At 36.9% G+C, this 22,271-nt stretch overlaps 1 protein-coding gene across 2 annotated transcripts in view; it reads left to right on the top strand.

The window, feature by feature from the left end:
* Positions 1-22,271, top strand: part of UBE2H (ubiquitin conjugating enzyme E2 H) — a 92,466-nt gene that overhangs the window by 50,360 nt on the left and 19,835 nt on the right. For both annotated transcript variants that reach the window (XM_057504759.1, XM_036909040.2), the window contains exons 2-3: positions 4,181-4,257; positions 4,713-4,787. In XM_057504759.1, the coding sequence (XP_057360742.1) occupies positions 4,181-4,257; positions 4,713-4,787 (152 nt within the window). The remainder of the gene's footprint in view (positions 1-4,180; positions 4,258-4,712; positions 4,788-22,271) is intronic.

Genomic DNA, 22,271 nt, shown 5'->3' with positions numbered 1-22,271 from the left:
TGGACTGTACAGACTCTTTAATTTACAGTGTAATGTGCAATTAAAGACAGGCCCAATGTATTTGGCATGAAGGTTGTTCCAGGGATCATGGGAAAGAGGAGGTTTGTAGCATTGATTTCTAATCTCATTTTAACATTCCTGGAAAAGAAATCTTTGGAAAGTCGATAAAAGCATGGACTAAATCCCAAACAGATCACAGTGTAGAAGAAACCAAGATTTATGGCATATGTGTAAAGGACAGAAAAGATATCTTCAGTTATCTGGAAGAGACATCCCTGGGGGTAACTCATAATTTTAAATGATTAAGAGTAATTGCTGTAGATCAGTATCATTACTAGTTCTGATGGGGAATGCTACCTCTGCAGATTTTTTATATTATAAAATTAGTTTATGACTTCTTTTGTTAAACTCATTTAATCCTCTTACTCTGTTCTTTCATTATCCTTGTGAATTTATTTAGTCTTGTTCAATGGCTGGGATATCTTTATTCTGTACTATACTATATGTATCTGTATTAGAATACTGGATAACTATACTACTGTATTCAGGTGATTGCTTCTGGGAGGTGGGAATTCTGCCACTGAGCCACCAGTGTCTGACCCAGTTGACTACTTTTGGATACCCCAAGTTGGGCAGAAACAAGCATTAAGGAACCCTGGGTTGGGAGAGGGCACTGGTAAACACTAGTAGATACTGGTAGCAGCCTACTGCTTTATAATTCATTTAATCAGTTTTCTATTGATAAATATTTAGATTATTTCCATTTTAAAATTTCAAATAGTCCAATAAGTGTATCTGTACATGTATGAGAACCACTTACTTTTAGTAAACTTTTTATTAAACAATAACATATACCAGAAAGTACACAAATCATTTTGTAGCTCAGTGATGAATTGAACAGTAAATAAAGGTGTAATCGGCAGCACCATAGAAGTCCCCCTCAAACCTTTTCCAATTAGCACAGTCCCTAGTAGGGTAACAACTATCCTAATTTCTAGCACCATTGATTCATTTAACTTGTTTGAAATGTGCATAAATGGAATCATATGTGCTCTTTGGTATCTGGTTCTTTGACTCGCTATAATATCTGTGAGACTCACACATTTATGTGTAGCAATTTGTTTTTTATTGCTGTGCAACATTCCTGTTGAGTTACTGTATCATAATTTATCCTCTTTATTGTTGGTGAACCTTTGGGTTGTAACCTAAGTTTTGGGAATTGCAGTGATATGAGCATTCTTAAATGTGTTTTGGTGAACAAAGCTTAGCTTAAAATATAAGCAACTGGGAGTGGCACTGATGGACATAGGGTATGCGTATGGGCAGTGTTTCCATGCCAACAGTTTTCCGAAGTGCTTGAAACTGTATCTTATGCCCACTAGCATGGAAGTGAAGTTTGAATAAAGGAAAATTCATACTAAGTTTTGGAATATAGTGCTAAATTTTTCCTCAGGAGTACCAATCTGTATTCCATTGAACACTAGGTTTTATCCAGCTCTTTTTCATCTTTATGAATTTATAGTAGAAAATTTCTTACTTTTAAACTGTAATAAGTTGAACATCTTATAGCTTAATTTTACTTCAGTTTTCTTACCTGCTCTGGCCTCTTTGTTTTCAGTGTGTTTCTAATTTTTCTTACTGCTTTGTAACAACTCACTTTTAAAAATCCACATTTTTTTGTCATCTGTTATTTTTTCTTCCTAGTTTGTTTTAACTTAAGTCTTTTACAGTATAAAAGCTTAAAATGTGTGTGCATGCTTGCAATCTGCTAATCTTTATCTCTGTGGTTTATGGCCTTGGTGTCATTCTTGGGAATTATTTTTTAAAAGTCTGTTTTTCCCAAAGGTTTTATTGTTGGCATTTAATTTTGTTTATTATAACTAGATTTGACTTTTAACAGAAGGGTATTTTTTTAAGCTTTAAAATAAAATGTGCTATACTTTTATTTATTACATTAGCATTAGCTTTAGAATATTTTTCAGGGTGTCAGAGGGTGAATTGTCAGGAAGAATTTTGTACACCAAAGCATGCATGTGTATGTCATCTGACCAAGTGAAAAATGAAGCCAGTTTTCCAGTGTGGCTACTATTTGAATCCTTTCAAGGTGCATGTTATTAAAATAGTTTTCATTTAGAAAAGAATGGCATCAAATTAGCATAGACTAAATTATCTTATTTAATATCTCATTCGTCAAGGACTGCCAAAAATACACCTAGCTTCTCAGTTCTGTGGCCTACAGGACATTGGAGAGCCAAATACTTAATTTCAAACCTTTAAAAATACCATTTTTCTCTATTTAAAAGGTCATTTAAAAATTACTTCGACTTCTTTCCTGTTATATAATAGTGCATGTAATTAAGGTGTAATTTGCACCTCTGAGAAAGACAGGCTTAGTCTATCATATCCGGTTAGTTTTTTGTTTTTGTTTTTAAATGTTGCAGTGGGATTTGACAGCTGCCCAAAGCCCCCACCCCTAAATTTCCTGTAAGTAGAGTCATTATTGAGTTAGACCACAAAGCAGAGACATAAAACAGATAGTAAACCAGTAGCGCTCTCTGGTACTGATATGGATTGGTTTGGTTTCTGTAATTGAATCTTAGCACCTTAAAAGACTGGGAGTCTCCAGGATAGGTAAATTTCTGAGGAAGAGAACACTAAAGTGTTACTCCCTCGTGATTAGAGCCCTAGAGCACATCAGAACCTAGAGGCCAGTCCAGGAAGGATGGAAGTTTAGAAGGAAGGGGAGAGTAGTTGAAAATTATTTTACTGTTGGCTTTTTTTTTTTTTTGTATCATTAATATACAGTTAAATGAGCAACGTTGTGGTTACCAGATTTCCCCCCATTATCAAGTCCCCACCACAGTCACTGTCCATCAACATAGTAAGATGCTATAGAGTCACTGCTTGTCTTCTGTGTGCTATCTTGCCTTCCCCGTGGCCCCCCGCCTACATTATGTGTGCTAATTGTGATGCCCCTTATTCCCCTTCTTCCTCACTTCCCACCCACCCCGACCTTCTACCCCCAGTCCCTTTCCCTTTGGTAACTGTTAGTCCATTCTTGGGTTCTGTGAGTCTGCCGCTGTTTTGTTCCTTCAGTTTTTGCTTTGTTCTTACGCTCCACAGATGACTGAAATCATTTGATACTTGTCTTTCTCTGCCTGGCTTATTTCGCTTTGCTGTTCGTTCTTAACATGGGCTTTGAACTATGTGGGTCTACTTATAGAGAGAGTTTTTTGAATAAATATATTAGAAAATTATTTTGGAAATTTGCAACAGTTTGAAAAAACATTTTCTTTTTTCTAGCTGACTTTATTGTGAGAATGTAGTATATCATACATATAACAGAAAACATGCTCTCACTGACTATGGTATCTGGTCAACAGTAGGCTATTAGTAGTTTAATTTAGGGAGAGTCAAAAGTTCTATGTGGTTTTTTAGTGGTGTGGAGGTTGGTGGTGACATGCTTAACCCCATGTTGTTCAAGCCAGCTGAGCCGCAGGCAAGATTTTAGAGGGAAAAAAAAAGTTCTGGTCTTTTGGAATTGGCAGTACTACTTGTAGCAAGGTTGTATCCCTAATTATTTTGATTATTCTCTAAGCCAGGGAGAAAATTGTGGGGACTTTCCTTAATACATAATTTTAGAAGCACAACATTTCAAGTTTAGGATAATCCATGTTTTACTGAGTATTTGTATTTGACTAAAGGGAATACTGGACTTGTGTTAAAGGCTCACTGGGGATAAATTAGGAGAAGAGAGTACAGAGAAAAATAAAGTGCCTATTTTTCATTTACTTATATACAAAATGCAGTCTTATACATTTTATAAATTTAACCCATTTAATCCCCACAAATCCTACGAAGTGGTATTTTTCTTATTTACAAAGAGAACAAAAGCTCGGGGAATGAGTTTACGTTATTTTGTCTAGGCTAACTAACCAACCTAGTAAATAACAGCCCTGGGGTTGGAACACCAGTTTCTCTGCCTCTAAAGCTCATTCATATTCTTTTCACAAGAGTATATATTGCCTTCTAAATTACCAGAGTTGATAAGTATATTTTATATTCTATCAGTGTCTTATCAAATGTTGGTAGTACTTCAAATGGCATATCTTGGGGATGTCACCTTTAGTTCTCCCAGGTAATGTAAAGTCTGTGTAATTTCCTTTACCTTTCACCTTAGCATTGAGAGTAAGCATGAGGTTACGATCCTGGGAGGACTCAATGAATTTGTAGTGAAGTTTTATGGACCACAAGGAAGTAAGTACCCGTGTTGGTATGTGTTCTTTTATTACAGACTTTTACTCTACTCCTTAATAGACAATGAGAATATCAAAGACAGATGGTAGTATGTGTAGTTTCTGAAAAGTAAATTTAATTGAACTCATAACCAGTAAGGAAGTCTTACTGTTACCATAATTGCCTTATATGCTTTTCTCTTTTTTATCTGTGTGACAGTATTTACCAACTAATGCAGTAGTATTTAGTACTTTAAAGAATCAGGAGAAAATTAATCTTTGCTTATTTTCTAACTTTGGATCTTTTAAAGAAAAGTATATTAATCTGAATGTGGAGTATCTACTAAGAGGTCCCTGGCATTTGAAGGAGTTAATTTGCAACATTTTCAAAAGAGATTAGGATTTAATGTTTGACTGAGGCTTATTTTCTAATTTGGAGACACAGTTCTAATGTTGAACATTTTTACTTCATTTCAGCACCATATGAAGGCGGAGTATGGAAAGTTAGAGTTGATCTTCCTGATAAATACCCTTTCAAATCTCCATCTATAGGTATGTAACTACCCAGTTTCTCTCCTTTCAGAGTGTTGCAATCAAAAAGAAAAAGGGGGGAAAATCCTGTATTTGTAGGAAATAATTCCAGAAATGGTTACTTAACTGAAATTTTCCTTATTTGACTTTGGTTAATTAATTAGTAACTTTTTGGGGTACTTTCATTAAATATATTCTTTGCTATTACAGCATGGAGAATATAGCTAGTGATTCTATAACATCTTCCTATATTGACAGATAGTAACTGCACTAGTGAGGGTAAGGATTTAATAATACAGGTAACTGTTGAACCACTGTGTTCTATACTTGAAACCAATATAAGATTGTATTTCAGTGATAGTAAAATTTAAAAAATTATACCTTTTGCATGTTTGTGCCTACCCTCACATGATCATAATGACTATATCATGATTTTTCTATTTTTCAGTGTCAGATTAAACAAACAATTGTAAGATGCACTGTCCATTCAAGCTATTAGCAGTAAGATAATAAACATATTGTAAATTGCATTTTAAATGCAAGATTGTTGGAATTAATATTCTATAGTGTCTATCCTAATTCTGTCATTTAAAAATCATCTCTATATCCTACTTTGCATTTGTTCACTCCAAGTCTGGGGTACCTAACAATGAAATGACTGTCCTCCATTCTCAGCGCTCCAATCTTTGTAGCCCACTCTAAACAGCTAAAGAAAGTAAAGTAGAAACCTCAGTGGGACTGTATAAAGAGGTAATTTTCCCTCACCTTATCTTCCTTGTGCCCTAATCAATGGTGTTCATCTGTCACTCTGATTAAGGCACTTAGTGACAATTTATGTATGTTAGCATTGATGCTACAGAGGTATACTTGATTGAAGGTCGACGCATATAAATATTTCCAGATTGTAGAAGGCAGTAATTTAGCTAACAAGCAAGCTTTTAAAAGTTTCATTCTGTAGATGATTTTAAAATATCATAAAATATTGACCAATTTTAAGAAAGCAGAAAATAAAATTGGAATATATTGCACATTCTCTGACAGTCATGCTAAGCCTCGTGTGCAGAATGGCCAGAGTTCAAACATCTTATCTTTGGCACTAATGTCAGGTGTCTTGGAATTTAAACACCAGCAAAAGGGATTTTGAAAACAGGGAAATCAAAAACATTCTGAACTTTGTTTTGATTCTAGGCCTTCACATTTCTGTCTAGGATGAAAGTTGTGGAAAAGTTAGGATAGTCACAGGCTAATTCCTGGTCAAATGCAGCAGCTACTTCACATGCTTTAGAGCTTTGTGCTATAAAAATGCTATAGAACATCTGTAATTCCTTCTTAGGCTGGGAACTTGGTAGTGCCCACTTTAAGAATAAATTGGTGATTTCCTCTTAAAGTCCCTTAGGTGATTTTCTAAGCTCAATAATCAAGAAAATACTTTACTGAAAATTGAATTGGAAATTTCCCCATTGCTGCAAGGGCCTCTGAATTTTAGAGTCATCAGGCAGTGAAATAGAAAGGAGTTGTTGAGGCAGTGTTAAGACAATCTTAAGTGACTTAATACTTGTGTCGTTGGGGCAACAGCCCGTTCCCAGTTCCAATCCAGGATGGTGGAATGGAGGTTTTTCTCAGTTTGGGAGTGCTTTTCTGTCATGTGGTTCCCCATCTCCGTTAGGGTGTTTCTGTAACAGGCATTTTATTTTAAACTTTGATGTAGTTCAGTGGTATGATCTTTAAACCTTTACAAACAGACTGTTCAAACCATATAAATTCATTCATATATGTTTCATAAGTGCTTGGTAAAGACTAAAAGTTGGCATGCTAAATCTAGTTTTGTCAGCCTAGAATTCCTAGTCAGAAAGGAAACAACATAGCCTTTTGAAACCTATAGTAATGCAATTATATATCCTGTAGAAAGGTAGTTACCTCTCAGATATCCTCTTAACATGTTCTTCCAGGTGATAAAATTGTTGCATCATAACTTTCAAAATAAAAATATCTAAACTTTAGACATTGTTTATTTATTAACTAATAACACAACAGAAGCCTAGAAACTTTCTTAAATTAGTGATGTAATGTGAAATTGGTTGGAACAAATGACTAGGCTAATTTAACTTCTTCACAAATTTTCCTTTGCCTTTCTGTGTGCTTTTAGAACTTGGTGATACCTACAAATGTGTACTCTCTTCTCTTAGGGAAGTAGATCTAGTTGAAATATTTGTACAAGCTGTTCTTGTTTCCTCCAAAGGAAGATTGCATAAGAGAGTTTTAATCTGTTGTGTAGGATGACCCATATTTAGGTCGTCAACAATGTAATTACTGTTGGAATGTGCTTTAAACATTTTGAGAGGTAGTAGCTTGCTTAGAATAGACAAGATTTCCTTTTTGAGTTGTATAGTTGTACAATTTTACAGAAGGGCAAGGAGATAAGATAAATCCAACCTCTATGCTTTTTTATTTTTTTTGACAAATGTTTGCTTATTTTTATTGATATACCCACAATCAAGATGTGGAATAGTTCCATCACCAAAAAAGTTTCTTTTGCCTCTTCCCAGTCAATCCTCTGCCCCACTCCTGACCCCAGGCAACCATTTATCTACCTCCTGTCGTTGGAGACTAGTATTTTGTTGTTGTTGTTGTTGTTTGTTTACAACTAATTTATTCAAACAGAAAACAGGAACAAAAACACTTCAATGCTATATATACTCTGTTAATGTGGTCAGGCTAATTTTGCCAGGGGAAGAAACTTAACTTTTGAATCTTTGAATGTCCAGACCTTTAATCTGAGTAGTCTGTTTCCTTGCCTGTTACACAATTTCTGTTCATAAAAGACAGAACAACAAAGGAGTTTTCCTCTCTTCTCCTTGCTCATCTCTAAGAGAATAGGCTGTCTGCACCCTGAAGGCTGCTCTAGGGCATGGCCACCTTTCCAAATTTTTTTTTTTTGGTATTATTAATGTACAATTACATGAACAACATTATAGTTACTAGACTCCCCCTATTATCAAGTCCCCACCACATACCCCATTACAGTCACTGTCCATCAGCGTAGTAAGATGCTATAGAGTCATTACTTGTCTTCTCTGTGCTATACTGCCTTCCCCGTGTCCACCCCCGTCCCCTCTCCCCGCTGGCTACATTTACATTATGTGTGCTAATCGTAATACCCCTTTTTCCCCTTATCCCTCCCTTCCCACCCATCCTCCCCAGTCCCTTTCCCTTTGGTAACTGTTAGGCCATTCTTGGGTTCTAAGAGTCTGCTGCTGTTTTGTTCCTTCAGTTTTTTCTGTGTTCTTATACTCCAGAGATGAGTGAAATCATTTGATACTTGTCTTTCTCTGCCTGGCTTATTTCACTGACCATAATACCCTCTAGCTCCATCCATGTTGTTGCAAATGGTAGGATTTGATTTCTTCTTATGGCTGAGTAATACTCCATTGTGTATATGTACCACATCTTCTTTATCCATTCATCTACTGATGGACACTTAGGTTGCTTCCATTTCTTGGCTATTATAAATAGTGCTGTGATAAACATAGAGGTGCATATGTCTTTTTCAAACTGTGCTCCTTCATTCTTAGGGTAAATTCCTAGGAGTGGGATTCCTGGGCCAAATGGTATTTCTATTTTGAGTTTTTTGAGGAACCTCCATACTGCTCTCCACAATGGTTGAACTAATTTACATTTCCACCAGCAGTGTAGGAGGATTCCCCTTTCTCCACATCCTTGACAACATTTGTTGTTGTTTGTCTTTTGGATGGTGGCATTCCTAACTGGTGTGAGTTATCTCATTGTGGTTTTAATTTGCATTTCTCTGATGATTAGCAATGTGGAACATCTTTCATGTGTCTGTTGGCCATCTGAATTTATTCTTTGGAGAACTGTCTGTTCAGCTCCTCTGCCCATTTTTTAATTGGCTTATTTGGTTTTTGTTTGTTGAGGTGCATGAGCTCTTTATATAATTTGGATGTCAACCCCTTATCAGTATGTCATTTCTGAAAATATTCTCCCATACTGTAGGATGTTGTTTTGTTCTATTGATGGTGTCCTTTGCTGTACAGAAGCTTTTTAGTTTGATATAGTCCCACTTGTTCATTTTTGCCTTTGTTTCCCTTGCCCAGGGAGATAATGTTCATGAAGAAGTTGCTCATGTTTATGTCCAAGAGATTTTTGCCTATGTTTTTTTCTAAGAGTTTTATGGTTTCATGACTTACATTCAAGTTTTTGATCCATTTTGAGTTTACTTTTGTGTATGGGGTTAGGCGATCCAGTTTCATTCTCTTACATGTAGCTGTCCAGTTTTGCCAACACCAGCTGTTGAAGAGGCTGTCATTTCTCCATTGTATATCCATGGCTCCTTTATTGTATATTAATTGACCATATATGCTTGGGTTTATGTCTGGGCTCTCTAGTCTATTCCGTTGGTCTATGCATCTGTTCTTGTGCCAGTACCAAATTGTCTTGATTACTGTGGCTTTGTAGTAGAGCTTGAAGTCAGAAAGCGTAATTCCCCCTGCTTTATTCTTCCTTCTCAGGATTGCTTTGGCTATTTGGGGTCTTTTGTCATTCCATATGAATTTTAGAACTATTTGTTCCAGTTTGTAGAAGAATGCTGTTGGTATTTTGATAGGGATTGCTTGAATCTGTAGATTGCTTTAGCAAGATGGCCATTTTGACAATATTAATTCTTCCTATCCATGAGCACAGGATGTGTTTCCATTTATTGGTATGTTCTTTAATTTCTCTCATGAGTGTCTTGTAGTTTTCAGAGTATAGGTCTTTCACTTCCTTGATTAGGTTTATTCCTAGGTATTTTATTCTTTTTGATGCAATTGTGAATGGAATTGTTTTCCTGATTTCTCTTTGTGATAGTTCATCATTAGTGTATAGGAATGCAACAGATTTCTGTGTACTAATTTTGTATCCTGCAACTTTACTGAATTCAGATATTAGATCTAGTAGTTTTGGAGTGGATTCTTTAGGGTTTTTTATGTACAGTATCATGTCATCTGCAAACAGTGACAGTTTGACTTCTTCCTTACCAATCTGGATGCCTTTTATTTCTTTGTGTTGTCTGATTGCCATGGCCAGGACTTCCAGTACTATGTTGAATAACAGTGGGGAAAGTGGGCATCCTTGTCTTGTTCCCAATCTTAAAGGAAAAGCTTTCAGCTTCTCACTGTTAAGTATAATGTTGGCTGTGGGTTTGTCATATATGGCCTTTATTGTGTTGAGGTACGTGCCCTCTATACCCATTTTGTTGAGAGTTTTTATCATGAATGGATGTTGAATTTTGTCAAATGGTTTTTCAGCATCCATGGAGATGATCCTGTCATTTTTGTCCTTTTTATTGATGTAGTGGATGATGTTGATGGATTTTTGAATGTTGTACCATCCTTGCATCCCTGGGATGAATCCCACTTGATCATGATGGATGGATCTTTATGATGTATTTTTGAATTTGGTTTGCTAATATTTTGTTGAGTATTTTTGCATCTATTTTCATTAGGGATATTGGTCTGTAATTTTCTTTTTTTGTGGTGTCTTTGCCTGGTTTTGGTATTAGAGTGATGTTGGCCTCATAGACTGAGTTTGGGAGTATTCCCTCCTCTTCTACTTTTTGGAAATCTTTAAGGAGGATGGATATTAGATCTTCACTAAATGTATGATAAAATTCAGCAGTGAAACCCTCTGGTCCAGGAGTTTTGTTCTTAGGTAGTATTTTGATTACCAGTTCAATTTCTTTGCTGGTAATTGGTTTATTCAGATTTTCTCTTTCTTCCTGGGTCAGCCCTGGAAGGTTGTATTTTTCTAGAAAGTTGTCCATTTCTTCTAGGTTATCCAGTTTGTTACCATATAATTTTTCATAGTATTCTCTAATAGTTCTTTATATTTCTGTGGTGTCCATAGTGATTTTTCCTTTCTAATGCTTTTTAAACCTGCCTTTGTAGTATCTAGGCTGGCATGCCCTTCTTCCTAAGCCAAATTTTGAGCTCTTAAACATAAAGATGTACAGATTTAGATTAGCATCTTTAGTGCTTAGGTTTTTGAATTTTAAAATATGTATGCATACTCTTTTGAGATATGTATGTGTTTTTTAATTGACTAAATGCTCTGTATCCTTAGAACTATAAGAAAGTCTCAGGTGAAAAGAAATAAAGGAAAATCAAAATGTCTCATAACCCTCTCCCTCAGTGCTTATCATTATTGACATTCTGATGTATGTACTTCAAAACATTTTCCTGTGCATATCTCAGTATATATTCAATATAATTTGGTATGTTCTTTGGGATATCCACTGAATAAAGTTCAGAGAGTTTTCAGTAGTTACGTGATTGCATGAGATGTAACTAAAAACGTCCTTTTAAAAAACAAGTTACATCATTAAATGTGTTTTTTTTTTTTTTTTCAAAATAGTAATAAAGCCATCTCAAATCCTCATTGGAAGCAGAAGGAGTATGGACAGACACTTGTGAGGCTGTAAACCTACTCTTACAATGCTATCATTGTTTCAAACATCTTAAACTCATTTTCTGGAATTTTACATTATCTTTGTCATAAATGATGGCAAATTTTGATGCTTTGAAGCTGGATAAACATTTCTGAAATGGCTAAATGTTATTTTATCCCAGAGAATAAGGTGAATGGAAAAAATGAGTAACATCAGTTGGCATGTAAAGTGATATTATGATTATGACTTAAGTTCAAGGGTTATGATTTTCTTGTAAACTGACCCTATGGGTGCTTCAAAGGGAAATTAACAAAAGTTACTGCATCAGTTGTGACATCACTGAAATATTTGCATAGCTTTCCAGAGAGACTGCTTTGAAATAAATCACATTGAATCTTTAAGTTCTGGATTTATTTGACAGCTCTGGCTTAACTTTTATCTATTTAGAAGCATTCCTAGAATGCTTAGCAGTGCCAATAGGTATCACCAGCTATGTAGTTAGGAGAATGTGATTGATCAGTGGACCGTTATCGAGAAAGAGTGGTCTGGTCCTTGTTCTCCTTGACTGTGAGAATGATACTCAATCTGAACCATTGTTTCCTCTTCTAGAAAATGAGATACTGGAATTAAATGATCTCTACATGTTTGATACTGACCACTGTATTAAAAACTCAGGGAATATGTGGCATTCTAGGGGATCATTCAGAAGGATCTATTAGGCTTTGACTAAATAGAAGATCAACATAAAGGAGAGGTGTGAGTCAGCACCTCAATTGAGGAAGAGAGTGCGTGGAAGAGATAGGCTTTTACCAGAAAGGTTGTGTTTCCTGTGTTGAGAATATAGTCTTTACAAAGCTTCAGATGTGAAGATACACAAAAGGACTTTAGAAATACTCTTTCAAAACCCCAAGTAATCCCCAGTCCATTTTGTTCTGTGCAAAGAAGTTGCTACAGAGACTGCCATATTCCATACCTCTCCACGTTGTTTTCAAAAATCATTACATGTGCTCATCTATTAAGAGAAAGCTTTTGCCAAAGAAAACAGACTTCTACAGTTGCTCTGCACGTGAAATAAAGATGATGATCACGTACATAAAGAGGGTAATGTAGAGCAGTTTTTTATAAAAATAAGAAATAACCAAACAAAAACAAGAAATAACCTGTATTTTTCACCAGCTTCCTTTATTTTTTCCTTTCAATTTTATGTGTGCATGTAAGTGTACACAGTTGTAAGACGCTGTTCTGCTGTCTTTCTGCTTAGGTTTAGTTTTCTCCATCCTGGGTACTACCTGTACACTTTTACACACACCTATTCTTCCCTCCTTTCCTTTTTCCTGGGCTATTACTTGAAGCAAGTCTTGTCTACTTCCCTTTTCCATCTGACTCTTCCACTTGTGTTCCCCCTCACTCCATTTTCTCTTCATATGAGCCAAGAAAGGCCCCTGCTCATAGCTCATAATATTAACAGTAATATTTTTGATAAACCTAAGCCAAGGGAGAAAGAAGTATGTCTCTTAATAAAATACAGGCATATATATTAGAGACTTCTAGTTTCTATAGGTCTTGAAAGTACCTTGAAGTCCCCCTTGCAGGATCTCCACCAGATCACACCTACTGAAACACTAGCACTCAACAGAAAATTAAGTTGTCAAGGAACTGCATCTACTAATTTAAAATAGAACTATAGAGTATTTTAGAATCTTCTGGAAATAACTTTAAGACCAGCATGGGAACTCTGTTGCCATTTATACTTTCTAAAAATAGAAAACTATGTTGTAGGATCCAGCTAACAAGTCTAGGAACTACTTTTTTAATACTACCCATATTAACAATGAGGAGGAGAACCCTCTCCTAGGAGCAAGCTGTATGCATTGTTTGTCTGCATTGCAATTTGAAGATACCAAAGCTGAGTGCTTAAGAGGACTAGTTTGTTGACAACAGGATCCTGGATGGACTGCTAAATTATTTGCTGAATGTTGATAACATAGCCAGGGGAAAAAAAAACAAGCTCATCCACAATAGAATTTGATGTCAGTAAGCATATAGCAAGAGCTAGCAAAACTCATTTGAATAAATAGAGACAAAATGAAAAAGTTATGAGCAGTAACAATAGTTAGAATACTATATTGAGCTATATATACCAGTGATCTTTACAATAATGTCAGGCTATTATCTTAAATAGGATTACTTAGATTATCCTGTTGCAAGGGAAACTAGACTAGATGACCTGTTAGAGTACCTTCTAAATCTCCCAATCTGCCATAGATTCTTAATTACAGATACTCTAATAATCAGTGTACCATATTCTTTTTAGTTGCACCAGTGATGAAGGGAAGTGATTTGACCTCTTTGATTATCAGAGTAGCAGACTCTTACGGCATTATAAATTTATTTCACTATGTCCAGGAAAGACCTTACAGTATTTTGGGAGTGGAGTTTTATAATATGGTCTGGTTATATTAACTGTAGAGTTTAGAGTGTTTATCATTTTATTACTTTGTATCTTCCTAGATGGAAACATTGTACAATTACCCCCTCAGGAACTACTGCTCCCAGTAACTTCAGTGAGGCCTTTGTAGTTAGGGGTAGACCAGGATTTGCAGTAGAGTGTGTCATTCATGATAGGTTTTGGGTTAGTTATTTAACAAAGGCCTACTTGGACCACTGTATTTCCACAAATAGAATGAATTCTTAGACTGAAGAAGGAAAATTCCATTAAGATCACCTATATACTTCTCTGTTTTCATGACCTTGGGTTTGAATTTAGTTCCTGTCTCAAATAGTTATATAATTGCTACTGTGTAGTGATCTCTATCTTTTGAATTCCTGTAGAGAGAAACAAGGTTCTAATAGGAATGTTTTGTAACATTTTAGATAACACTTTGAGAATGTAAGTTATTGTTTAAAGCTCTCTTTTTTTTATTGGTGTTCTGAAAATGAAGTTTTTCAGGATGGATCTTTTTTAAAGATGTTTGGCCATGGAGGCAGAACCTACGTCTCAGAAAATGGATACATCTTATATAATTTCTTCTAATCAGCTCTACAAATTATTCAAATACAGACTATGTACAGGTTGTTATTCAAGGTGCTTAAGGATACAGAAGTGAACAAATACCTCCTGTGACCCTTACATTCTTTGAGGGGCAGAAGATAAAGCAAAATTTAAAATGTCTTCAGAGCTTTAGCTTTTGCAGAGAAATGATGTGATGGAATTGATGCAATAGCTGCCTTAGATTAGGTGTTCAGGAAGGGCGTCTCTGACAAATTTAAGCTGAGATTTAAGTGAAAAGGAAAAATAAAAAAAAAAGAGCCAGCCCTGATGATCCAAGATCAGGAATGAGAGCATTCCAGGCAGAAGAAATTGTGAGGACAAAAGCCCCAAGGTGAAAAGGCCCTTAGCAAGCTCAAGGGAGAGAAAGGTGAAGAGTGAGATGTAGAGAGCGAGGGCCAGATTAAAGGGTTGAGTTTTATTTTTAAGGTCATGAGAAAATCATTGCAAAGTTTTAAGCAGGTTTTAATGATCACTCTACTGTTCTGAGGAAAAAGTATAGATAACGGTGGTTTGGATCAGGGTGCCAAGGCTTAGAAACTCTGGTGTAGGCATACATTGCTTTGAAGTAATTTGGCTTTAATTAAGGAAAGCATACCAATGTGGTAAATCCTAAAGGAAGACAAAAGGAAGGTTTTGTTTTTTATTTCTTAAATGCGAGGTTCTGAAGGATGTTTATATGCTCATTGTAGGAAGTTGTCTAATAGGGGAGAAGGTTTGGTGATGCTAGAGGTCAGGAGGAAAGTTGAAGGAGCAATGCTTTTGAGACAGAGGAAGGGACAAGATGAGAGCACAAATAGAGGACTGGTGTTTGAGAAGATGGAACATCTGGATTAGTTACTGAGGCAGGAGAAAAGCACATGTGTGCAGGGAGGATTTTGTTGGGGAAAAGGCGGGCTCCTGCCAACTGGCTCCCATTTTCTCAAAGAATATGGGCAGGGCTGTTAAGTCATTGTGAGAAATGGAGGAACAAAGGGAATGGGAGATGTGCAGAATAAAGGTAAATGTGCCCTTGAGTAATGGGAGAGCTAGCTGCCAGAGAATGGAGAGAGGGAAATTGACAAAAGATATGGAGCATACTTCTTAAAGTTGAGATATTTGTTTACTTGTTTGTCCCTGGCAGCCCAGTAGATACAGACTCCATGAAGGCAGGCAGTCCCTAGGTCTGTTTTACTAAAAACCCTTCTGCCCAGCTCAGGGCTCTGATTCGTTGCCTGTTTTGAGGAAGCATACTGAGTGAGTGCATGTCTTCCTAGTGTTATCCTCAAGTCCAGATATACAGGATGTGAATGATTGGTTTCCTGCAGTTGAGGATGGGCATTTTGGAAGGGAAGGGCAAGGGATTCACAGAAAATTACTAGAGAGGGATGATGGTGATGGCTCTTAAATCTTAAGTAAGGAGAGGGTAAGGATAGGAAGGCTGGTAGGTAGGAAGGAAAAGGCCCAGTGGATTAGAATTCACAGGTAAAAGAATTGTTCTTGGGAGGGAAGCTCTTTGACAAGGATGGGAGTTTGCTAGGAGAGAGAATGTCTGAACTTGTTACTGTGGAGGTGAAGCTGTTCGTAGAGACGATAAAGTTCAAGGTATGTCCTAGGAATGGAAATGAAATGGAATCGAGGAGTGATCACCAAGTAGAAGCTTAAGGAACTGAGAGGCCAGGGTTTTAAGTGTGTGGTATGGGTGATCATGTTGCTAAAAATGACAGCAGTTGAGGGAGAGAGCCTACTGGAGGCCATGCGCTGAAGTTCTCAGCAACAGAAGCCAGTATCAACATTGGGCCTATTAATGAAAAACCTGTTAGTGGTCTATAATATCTAAATTACTCAGTCATCTTGCTATTAGCCAGAGTAATAATAGTAGCTTCACCTCCCCCTCACCCAGGCCTCCTCTAAGGGTAGCCTTGTCTTTGTACATGGCTTGCATCTATCAGATGGTCTGTCCATTTCCTTGAAGCTGGCTAATGTTAGTTTAATTCTGTATTTGGCAATTCATTATTATATAATCTTTCCATTTGCTATTTAAAAGTTCTGTGTAACTTGTTGTTTGGTTAGTTTTTACTTGATCATAGTAGGTGACCTTTTGAGCTGGTTATTTATTCTGACAGTTTTCAGCATTAAATCCATTCCTTCCCCTTTAGGATTACTATCATAATGAAAACATGTATTCTTGGCTTTTTTTTTTTTCTTTAGTTAAACTGAAATTATTTTAAAAACAAATACTAGTAATGCCCTAGTTCCCTTTGAAAAGCTTGTTCACACCATCTAAGATTTGTTCATATTCCTTGTGTTGGTGAAAACTGTATTGCCAGAAGGGACTTCAGAGATTATATCATCCAGTTGCCTCATTTTAAGGATAGTAAATTGAGGCTCAGGAAGGCAGAGATATATTACTACTAACTAGTTGCAGAGTCTGCCTTCTGGTTTCCACTCTAATGTCTTTTTTCCTCTATACTAAATGCAATCAGAATGGTCTCCTTAATGATAATATTAGAGTCACTGTACTTTCCATTTCCAGGGTGATGGGGTTTATGGAAACCAAATACTCCATAATCAAAATACCCTCTAATGCTCTTGACAACTCCTGAAGGATTAAGAGATGGATATGTAGGAGCAAGTATTTTCATTTTTCAGATGAGGAAAGTGAGGTGAAATTCCTTGCGTGAGCTCATGAAGCTGATAGTGACATTATTGAGGCCTTACTATACTGTTACTGGTCAGATGTTGGACACACATTAATGTTTAATCTTCATGACAGTCCTGTGATGTGCAGATACCATTATTCAACCTAGCTTTATGAATAAGGTAACAGAAAAGCAAAGAGATACAGTAACTGTCAACTTGCCCAAGGCTCCCAGGGTGGAACATAGGCAGTGTCACTGGAACCTGATCTTTGACCATGACTTTGTTTACTAAGAGTGGCAGAGACTTGAAATTGTCACAGTTTCAAGTCCAGTGTACTCTACTGCCTATGACCAAGAAAATAAATACTGCCTGCTGCAGTGTGGTTGTATGAATGACCAGGAGAGTGAAAGATGTACTATGGAGACAGGAAAGAAATGACAATCTTCCAAACATGAAACTACAGAAGAGTAGATTTAAGGTTGCAGGCTTTGGTAATTGGCTAGGTTGGTAGAAAGGTTATGCTGTTGAAGGGTAACACTTCACCTTTTCTTAGTTATAAATGAGCTTTTATTATCCAGCCAACTCATTCCTCAGATTCCATATTATCAGAGAGAAAGGAAGAAACAGAAAAGAGTACCCGTTGTTGAGTTTAGATCTCCTGAACACACACAGGATCAGTTCAGAAGCTCCCATGACACAGGGCATTGAGAGTGAGCTTCTTGCTTGTTCCTCACCCGGGAAGAGACTGGCCCGGGTCCATCTCTCCTGAGTAGGAAAGGCTCAGCTCTCAGAAGAGACTTTTGCCCAGGCGCAGGCTGTCACGGGCTGGGCTGGGCTGACTGGGGTAAGATGAAAATCTATCCAAGTGTGCACCAGTTCACAAAGCTGGCAGCATCCCCACCCATTTTTTTTAGCTGGAACACCCCAACTCTGGTCACCTCCTGCATGCTAGGAATAGAGATCCAAGTTACTTTCCCTTAAAAAATGTATGGCCTGAGATACTCCTAAGGGAGATAAGGTTCAATTTTTGATAAATAAAGTTTAAACAATTATATCTACTTAAAAAAAAATAGAATTATCAGTTTGATTCTGAATGGCCTACTTGATGTGGGCATTTGTCCTGAAGATAGAATATCGGAATAATTTGATATATTCACTAAACTGTTTTCTCACAGGAATCCATAAGCTTAGAATTAAACTGCGTCAGCCACAGCTGCCTCAGCCTTGTGCAGTAGAGGTGGTTTTATCCCTGGGATAGAGCTATGATTTTTGCCTTGGGCGCTTTTCACCTGTTTGCCTTAGGATGGATTTACTCTGTTTCATGAATCACTTGTTTGACTTCTAATTTCTCCAAGATTATTCTGAAGGACATTTTTGGGTACATGCCTAGCCCTAGGGATTTCATTCTGTCCATAAATTTGATCATTAAAAATATCCTCACAAATGAAGGAAACTAAAGTAGAAAACATGTAGATTTGCCTCTTTTGTTCACATATTGACCCACTGTATAAAGTTACTCAAAAATGTGTACAGCTTTGTACAGATCCCCTTGCGGGATTGGACACAGGAATAGTCTGACATAGAAACCAGTTTTCAGCATGACTCGGCATCACATTACTTTCTCTGCCTATTAGCCCATGGGTTAAGACATTTGTCATTCTAGAGATGTTGAGTACTCGAACGTGCAAAAACATGGCATATTTTTCTATTTTAATCTGTACTTTTATTTTTTAAATAGTGTAGTTTTGTATCAGCTAAGTATGATTTAGATTCTTCCTCCAGAATTATAAATCACCTAATTTCCTTCTGTGAAAAGATAGGGGACAGAGATGGTGAGCTTTTTAGCTAAACGTTTGTTCCTGTTATCTCCCTTTTTTACAAGTGTTTGAGCCTTGCTAGAGAATACTCATCCAAAAGATTTAAACAAGAATTTTGAAGTTTGTCTGGTCAAATCACTGAAACATATCATTAGAAAATGTAGTGAATAAATCTTAAATCATGTAGATTAAAAATGACTTGCTTCCACTTATCATGTTTTCATAAAAGCAATTTTCAAAATGTTTTCTTAAAATATCTTCAAAATAGTTCCTGGTTGAATGGAAACAAGCGTTGGGAAAATTCTCTTGTTGCAGACATATTCATTAGTGTGGTGATAGCATTGCCAAAAGGAAGGAAAACATGCCAGGGCAAACACGCTCAGTCCTGAGAACTTTCCTTCTGTGAATTCCTAGCCTTTTCTTTCTCAGTTTCCTCCCCTCCTCTTCCAGAAGTTCCTTTGTTGCCATCATTATCCAGAATGTAAGTGGCTGTGCCAGAAATGCTGCCCACAGCTAGTACCAGAACAAATGTAAAGAAGATACGTATGCTCCTTTCTGTTTATTTGCTGTGGGTATTTTTCTAACAACTGAAAAAGCCTGGTATAGTAAGAGATTATTGTAGTCTGGAAGTTGTTTTTGTGTTAGAATTAGTCTAGCTGTGCTTATTCCTCAAAGCAAGGTTATAAACTCTTGTTTCTGCCTACTTTGAAATAGTCAGCAGATTTTGTGTCTCTTTTTAGTATTTTAGTATGTTGGTAGTTTTTATGCTCCAGAATATTTCTGTACCTAAAAATGTGCCTTATAAAATTAATTTCCTTGGTGGATGTAACCATTGGACATTGCCCCTTAAGTCTTCTGTTCTCAGCACTCTGGCCATTGTAAATTAAATCATAGATTTTTCGAGCTGATAGTCTTCTTTATAAACAGAGTAAGAAAGGAGGTTTTGAAGATGATAGAGTCCAGCCTTTTCTCTTTGCAGGTAAAGAAACAGACCCACAGAAGTGAAGTGACCTGCCCTGAGCCTTCAGTTAATAGCAGAGTTGGGAACTAGACCCCAACTCCCTGTTAGTGCCTTTCTCTTTCCAGTCTGAGTCTGCTCTCATCGCAGAACTCAGATGGTGTTTAATACTTAGCAAGGGCACTGGGGACTGGGCTCCAACCCATTTATTACTAAAGAATATGTTTACTAAGTCCATTTTGGCTCACTCTATTATGTGCTCTTGGACTCAACCAAGCCAGAATCTAGATGAAGTTGAAAACAGTGTGGAAACTATATTGATTCCAAATATAACCTCCAAGCTTCCTATGAGGAGGGAGGCACCTTAATCTTTCAGAGACAGTTTTACTCTTTCACTCTGTTTCCTTGACTAACACCTTTGAGGATTCCCTGTGGCATCAGATTGCTGAAGCTTCTTTCTTACTGTACGAGAGACAACAGCCTCTCCCCAGCACCGAGGAGCTGAGACCTGATTCAGCCATTCACAATAAGCCTTTTATAGGAGAGGAGACTTAAAAAAAAAAAAAATTTAGGGATTTGTATATATCACCTTTGTAGTACTTGTCTCCATGATTCCCACCCTACCTAGAATGAAAGCCAGCATCCTTAAAGGGCCCACCACTCTCATTACCTCTGACCTTCTGTCCAGCCTTCCACTCCTCACTCACCCTGCCACCCTTTCACCAGTCCTTTTGCTGGTCTTCAAGCACATCAACAAACTCCTGGTGCACTTTGCACTTGACTGTTTCTCTGCAAAGACACTCTTCCCCGGACACTGAATGGCTCCACCCTCACCTCCTTTCACTTCGTTTTGAGGCCCTCCATCACCAAGCATCCTATGTAAAATTGCAGTTCCCGACCCAGCATTTCCTTTTCTGAGCCCCTTCTTTGTTGTGTTTTTCTCTGTAACACTTGTCACTTTCTAATATAGCACTTCTGTTTTTAAAGTACACTCCAGGTGCTTCTGACATGCAGCATTGGGAACTTCTGCCATGGATGTCGCTTCACTAGGTGTTACTTAGAGGAATTCTAGCAGAAGCAGGATTTTACGTATCAAGAACAAATTATAATCGGTCCTTAATTGTAGTTCAAGAAAAATACTTTACACATAATAGAACAAGTCTCTTGAATTAAACCATATATGCCTAAACATTAATTAATGTTTCCCACTCATCAGAAAAGGTTCTTGGCAGTTGTGATAGCATATTCCAATGTGTAGCTAAATCTTGAGGACCACGTGCCTTATGAGGATCTTCTAATTTTTGTATGAATTTGTTATTTAAACAAGAGTATTTAAGATACAAGATTAAATAAATAGTGGATTTGAATAACTCTTTCCCTTAAAAGGGTTCAACACTAGATAACCTATGTGTGATTAAGTCTACTTTAGAATGTTTGCTACTGCTTATAACTTAAATTTGAAAGTGGATTTTTGTTTTTTGACTATTAAAATCACACCTTGTAGAAATTTTGGAGAGTTGAAGAGTAGCAGTAATAATGGGGGAGTCGTCTCTCAGAGTTGATTCTTGTTGACACTAGTTTGTGTCCTGGCCTTTTTACATTTCTGTACAAATGAAGGTGGGGGTGATGTGATTTGAAAAGTGTAATGGAGAAAATATTCCCACCACAAAGGGCTAAACACTGGTAATGGTTGTACATATTTATATTTGCTTCTAGTTCCCTATGTGCATACTTTTTAAAAAACAGAGCAAATAATGTCTTAAGCATGTTACCCCCTTTAAACAGAAGATCTTATGTTTAATGTCAGCATTTAAGAGGACAAAACAGGCAAGAGACATTTTTCTGGGGAAAATGGGGAAATTAGCCTATTAAGAAAAGTTTGGAAACCTGCAGCAGAGCAGATAGGTGCAGGTGAATATCTGCTTATGTTTTTTATTTTTTGTTTGTTTGTTGGTTTGTTTGTTTATATTAGGATATCATTGTACACTCTTACGAAGGTTTCACATGAAAAGCAATGTGGTTACTACATTCAGCCATATTATCAAGTCTCCCCTCAAGTCCCATTGCAGTCACTATCCATCAGTGTAGTAAGATGCCACAGTCACTACTTGTCTTATCTATGCTGTCTTCTCCATAATCACCCCACACCGCATGTTACCCCTTTTTAAAAGGAATATAGTGTTACAGAAAAATTCATCTCTAATCACCATCCTCCATTCTGTTCCTGTTCCCACCATGCCCTTGGCCCTGCACCATAACTGAAATAATTACTTCCGTAAGTTTTTTATACAGTGGTCCAGTACAATTTTCTGTAGTTGTTACCATAGAGAACATGTAATGTTGCTTTGCTTCAGTTTAGCTAGATATATCCTCCTGTAAACATACCACTCTGCAACTTTTTTTCTCCTCAGCTTTGGATCTATCCAAGTTGATACTTAACTGATCTAGCTCTTTACCTTGGCTGTAGAGGACTTCCAATATGTGAATGCACCACAGTTTCTTCATAGGGTTGATTTTTGGTTCTTGGCTTTTAGAAATAATGCTGCAATGAATATCCTCATGGGTCTTAGACAAACATATTAGTGTTTTCTTAGAGTCATGTAGAATTTTTATCCTG

This window comes from Manis pentadactyla, chromosome 7 (genome assembly GCF_030020395.1).
Source record: "Manis pentadactyla isolate mManPen7 chromosome 7, mManPen7.hap1, whole genome shotgun sequence".
In the NCBI taxonomy this organism is placed as follows: Eukaryota; Metazoa; Chordata; class Mammalia; order Pholidota; family Manidae; genus Manis; species Manis pentadactyla.
The sequence above is the reverse complement of the archived record's forward strand: the minus strand, read 5'-3'. Positions and strand labels throughout refer to the sequence as shown.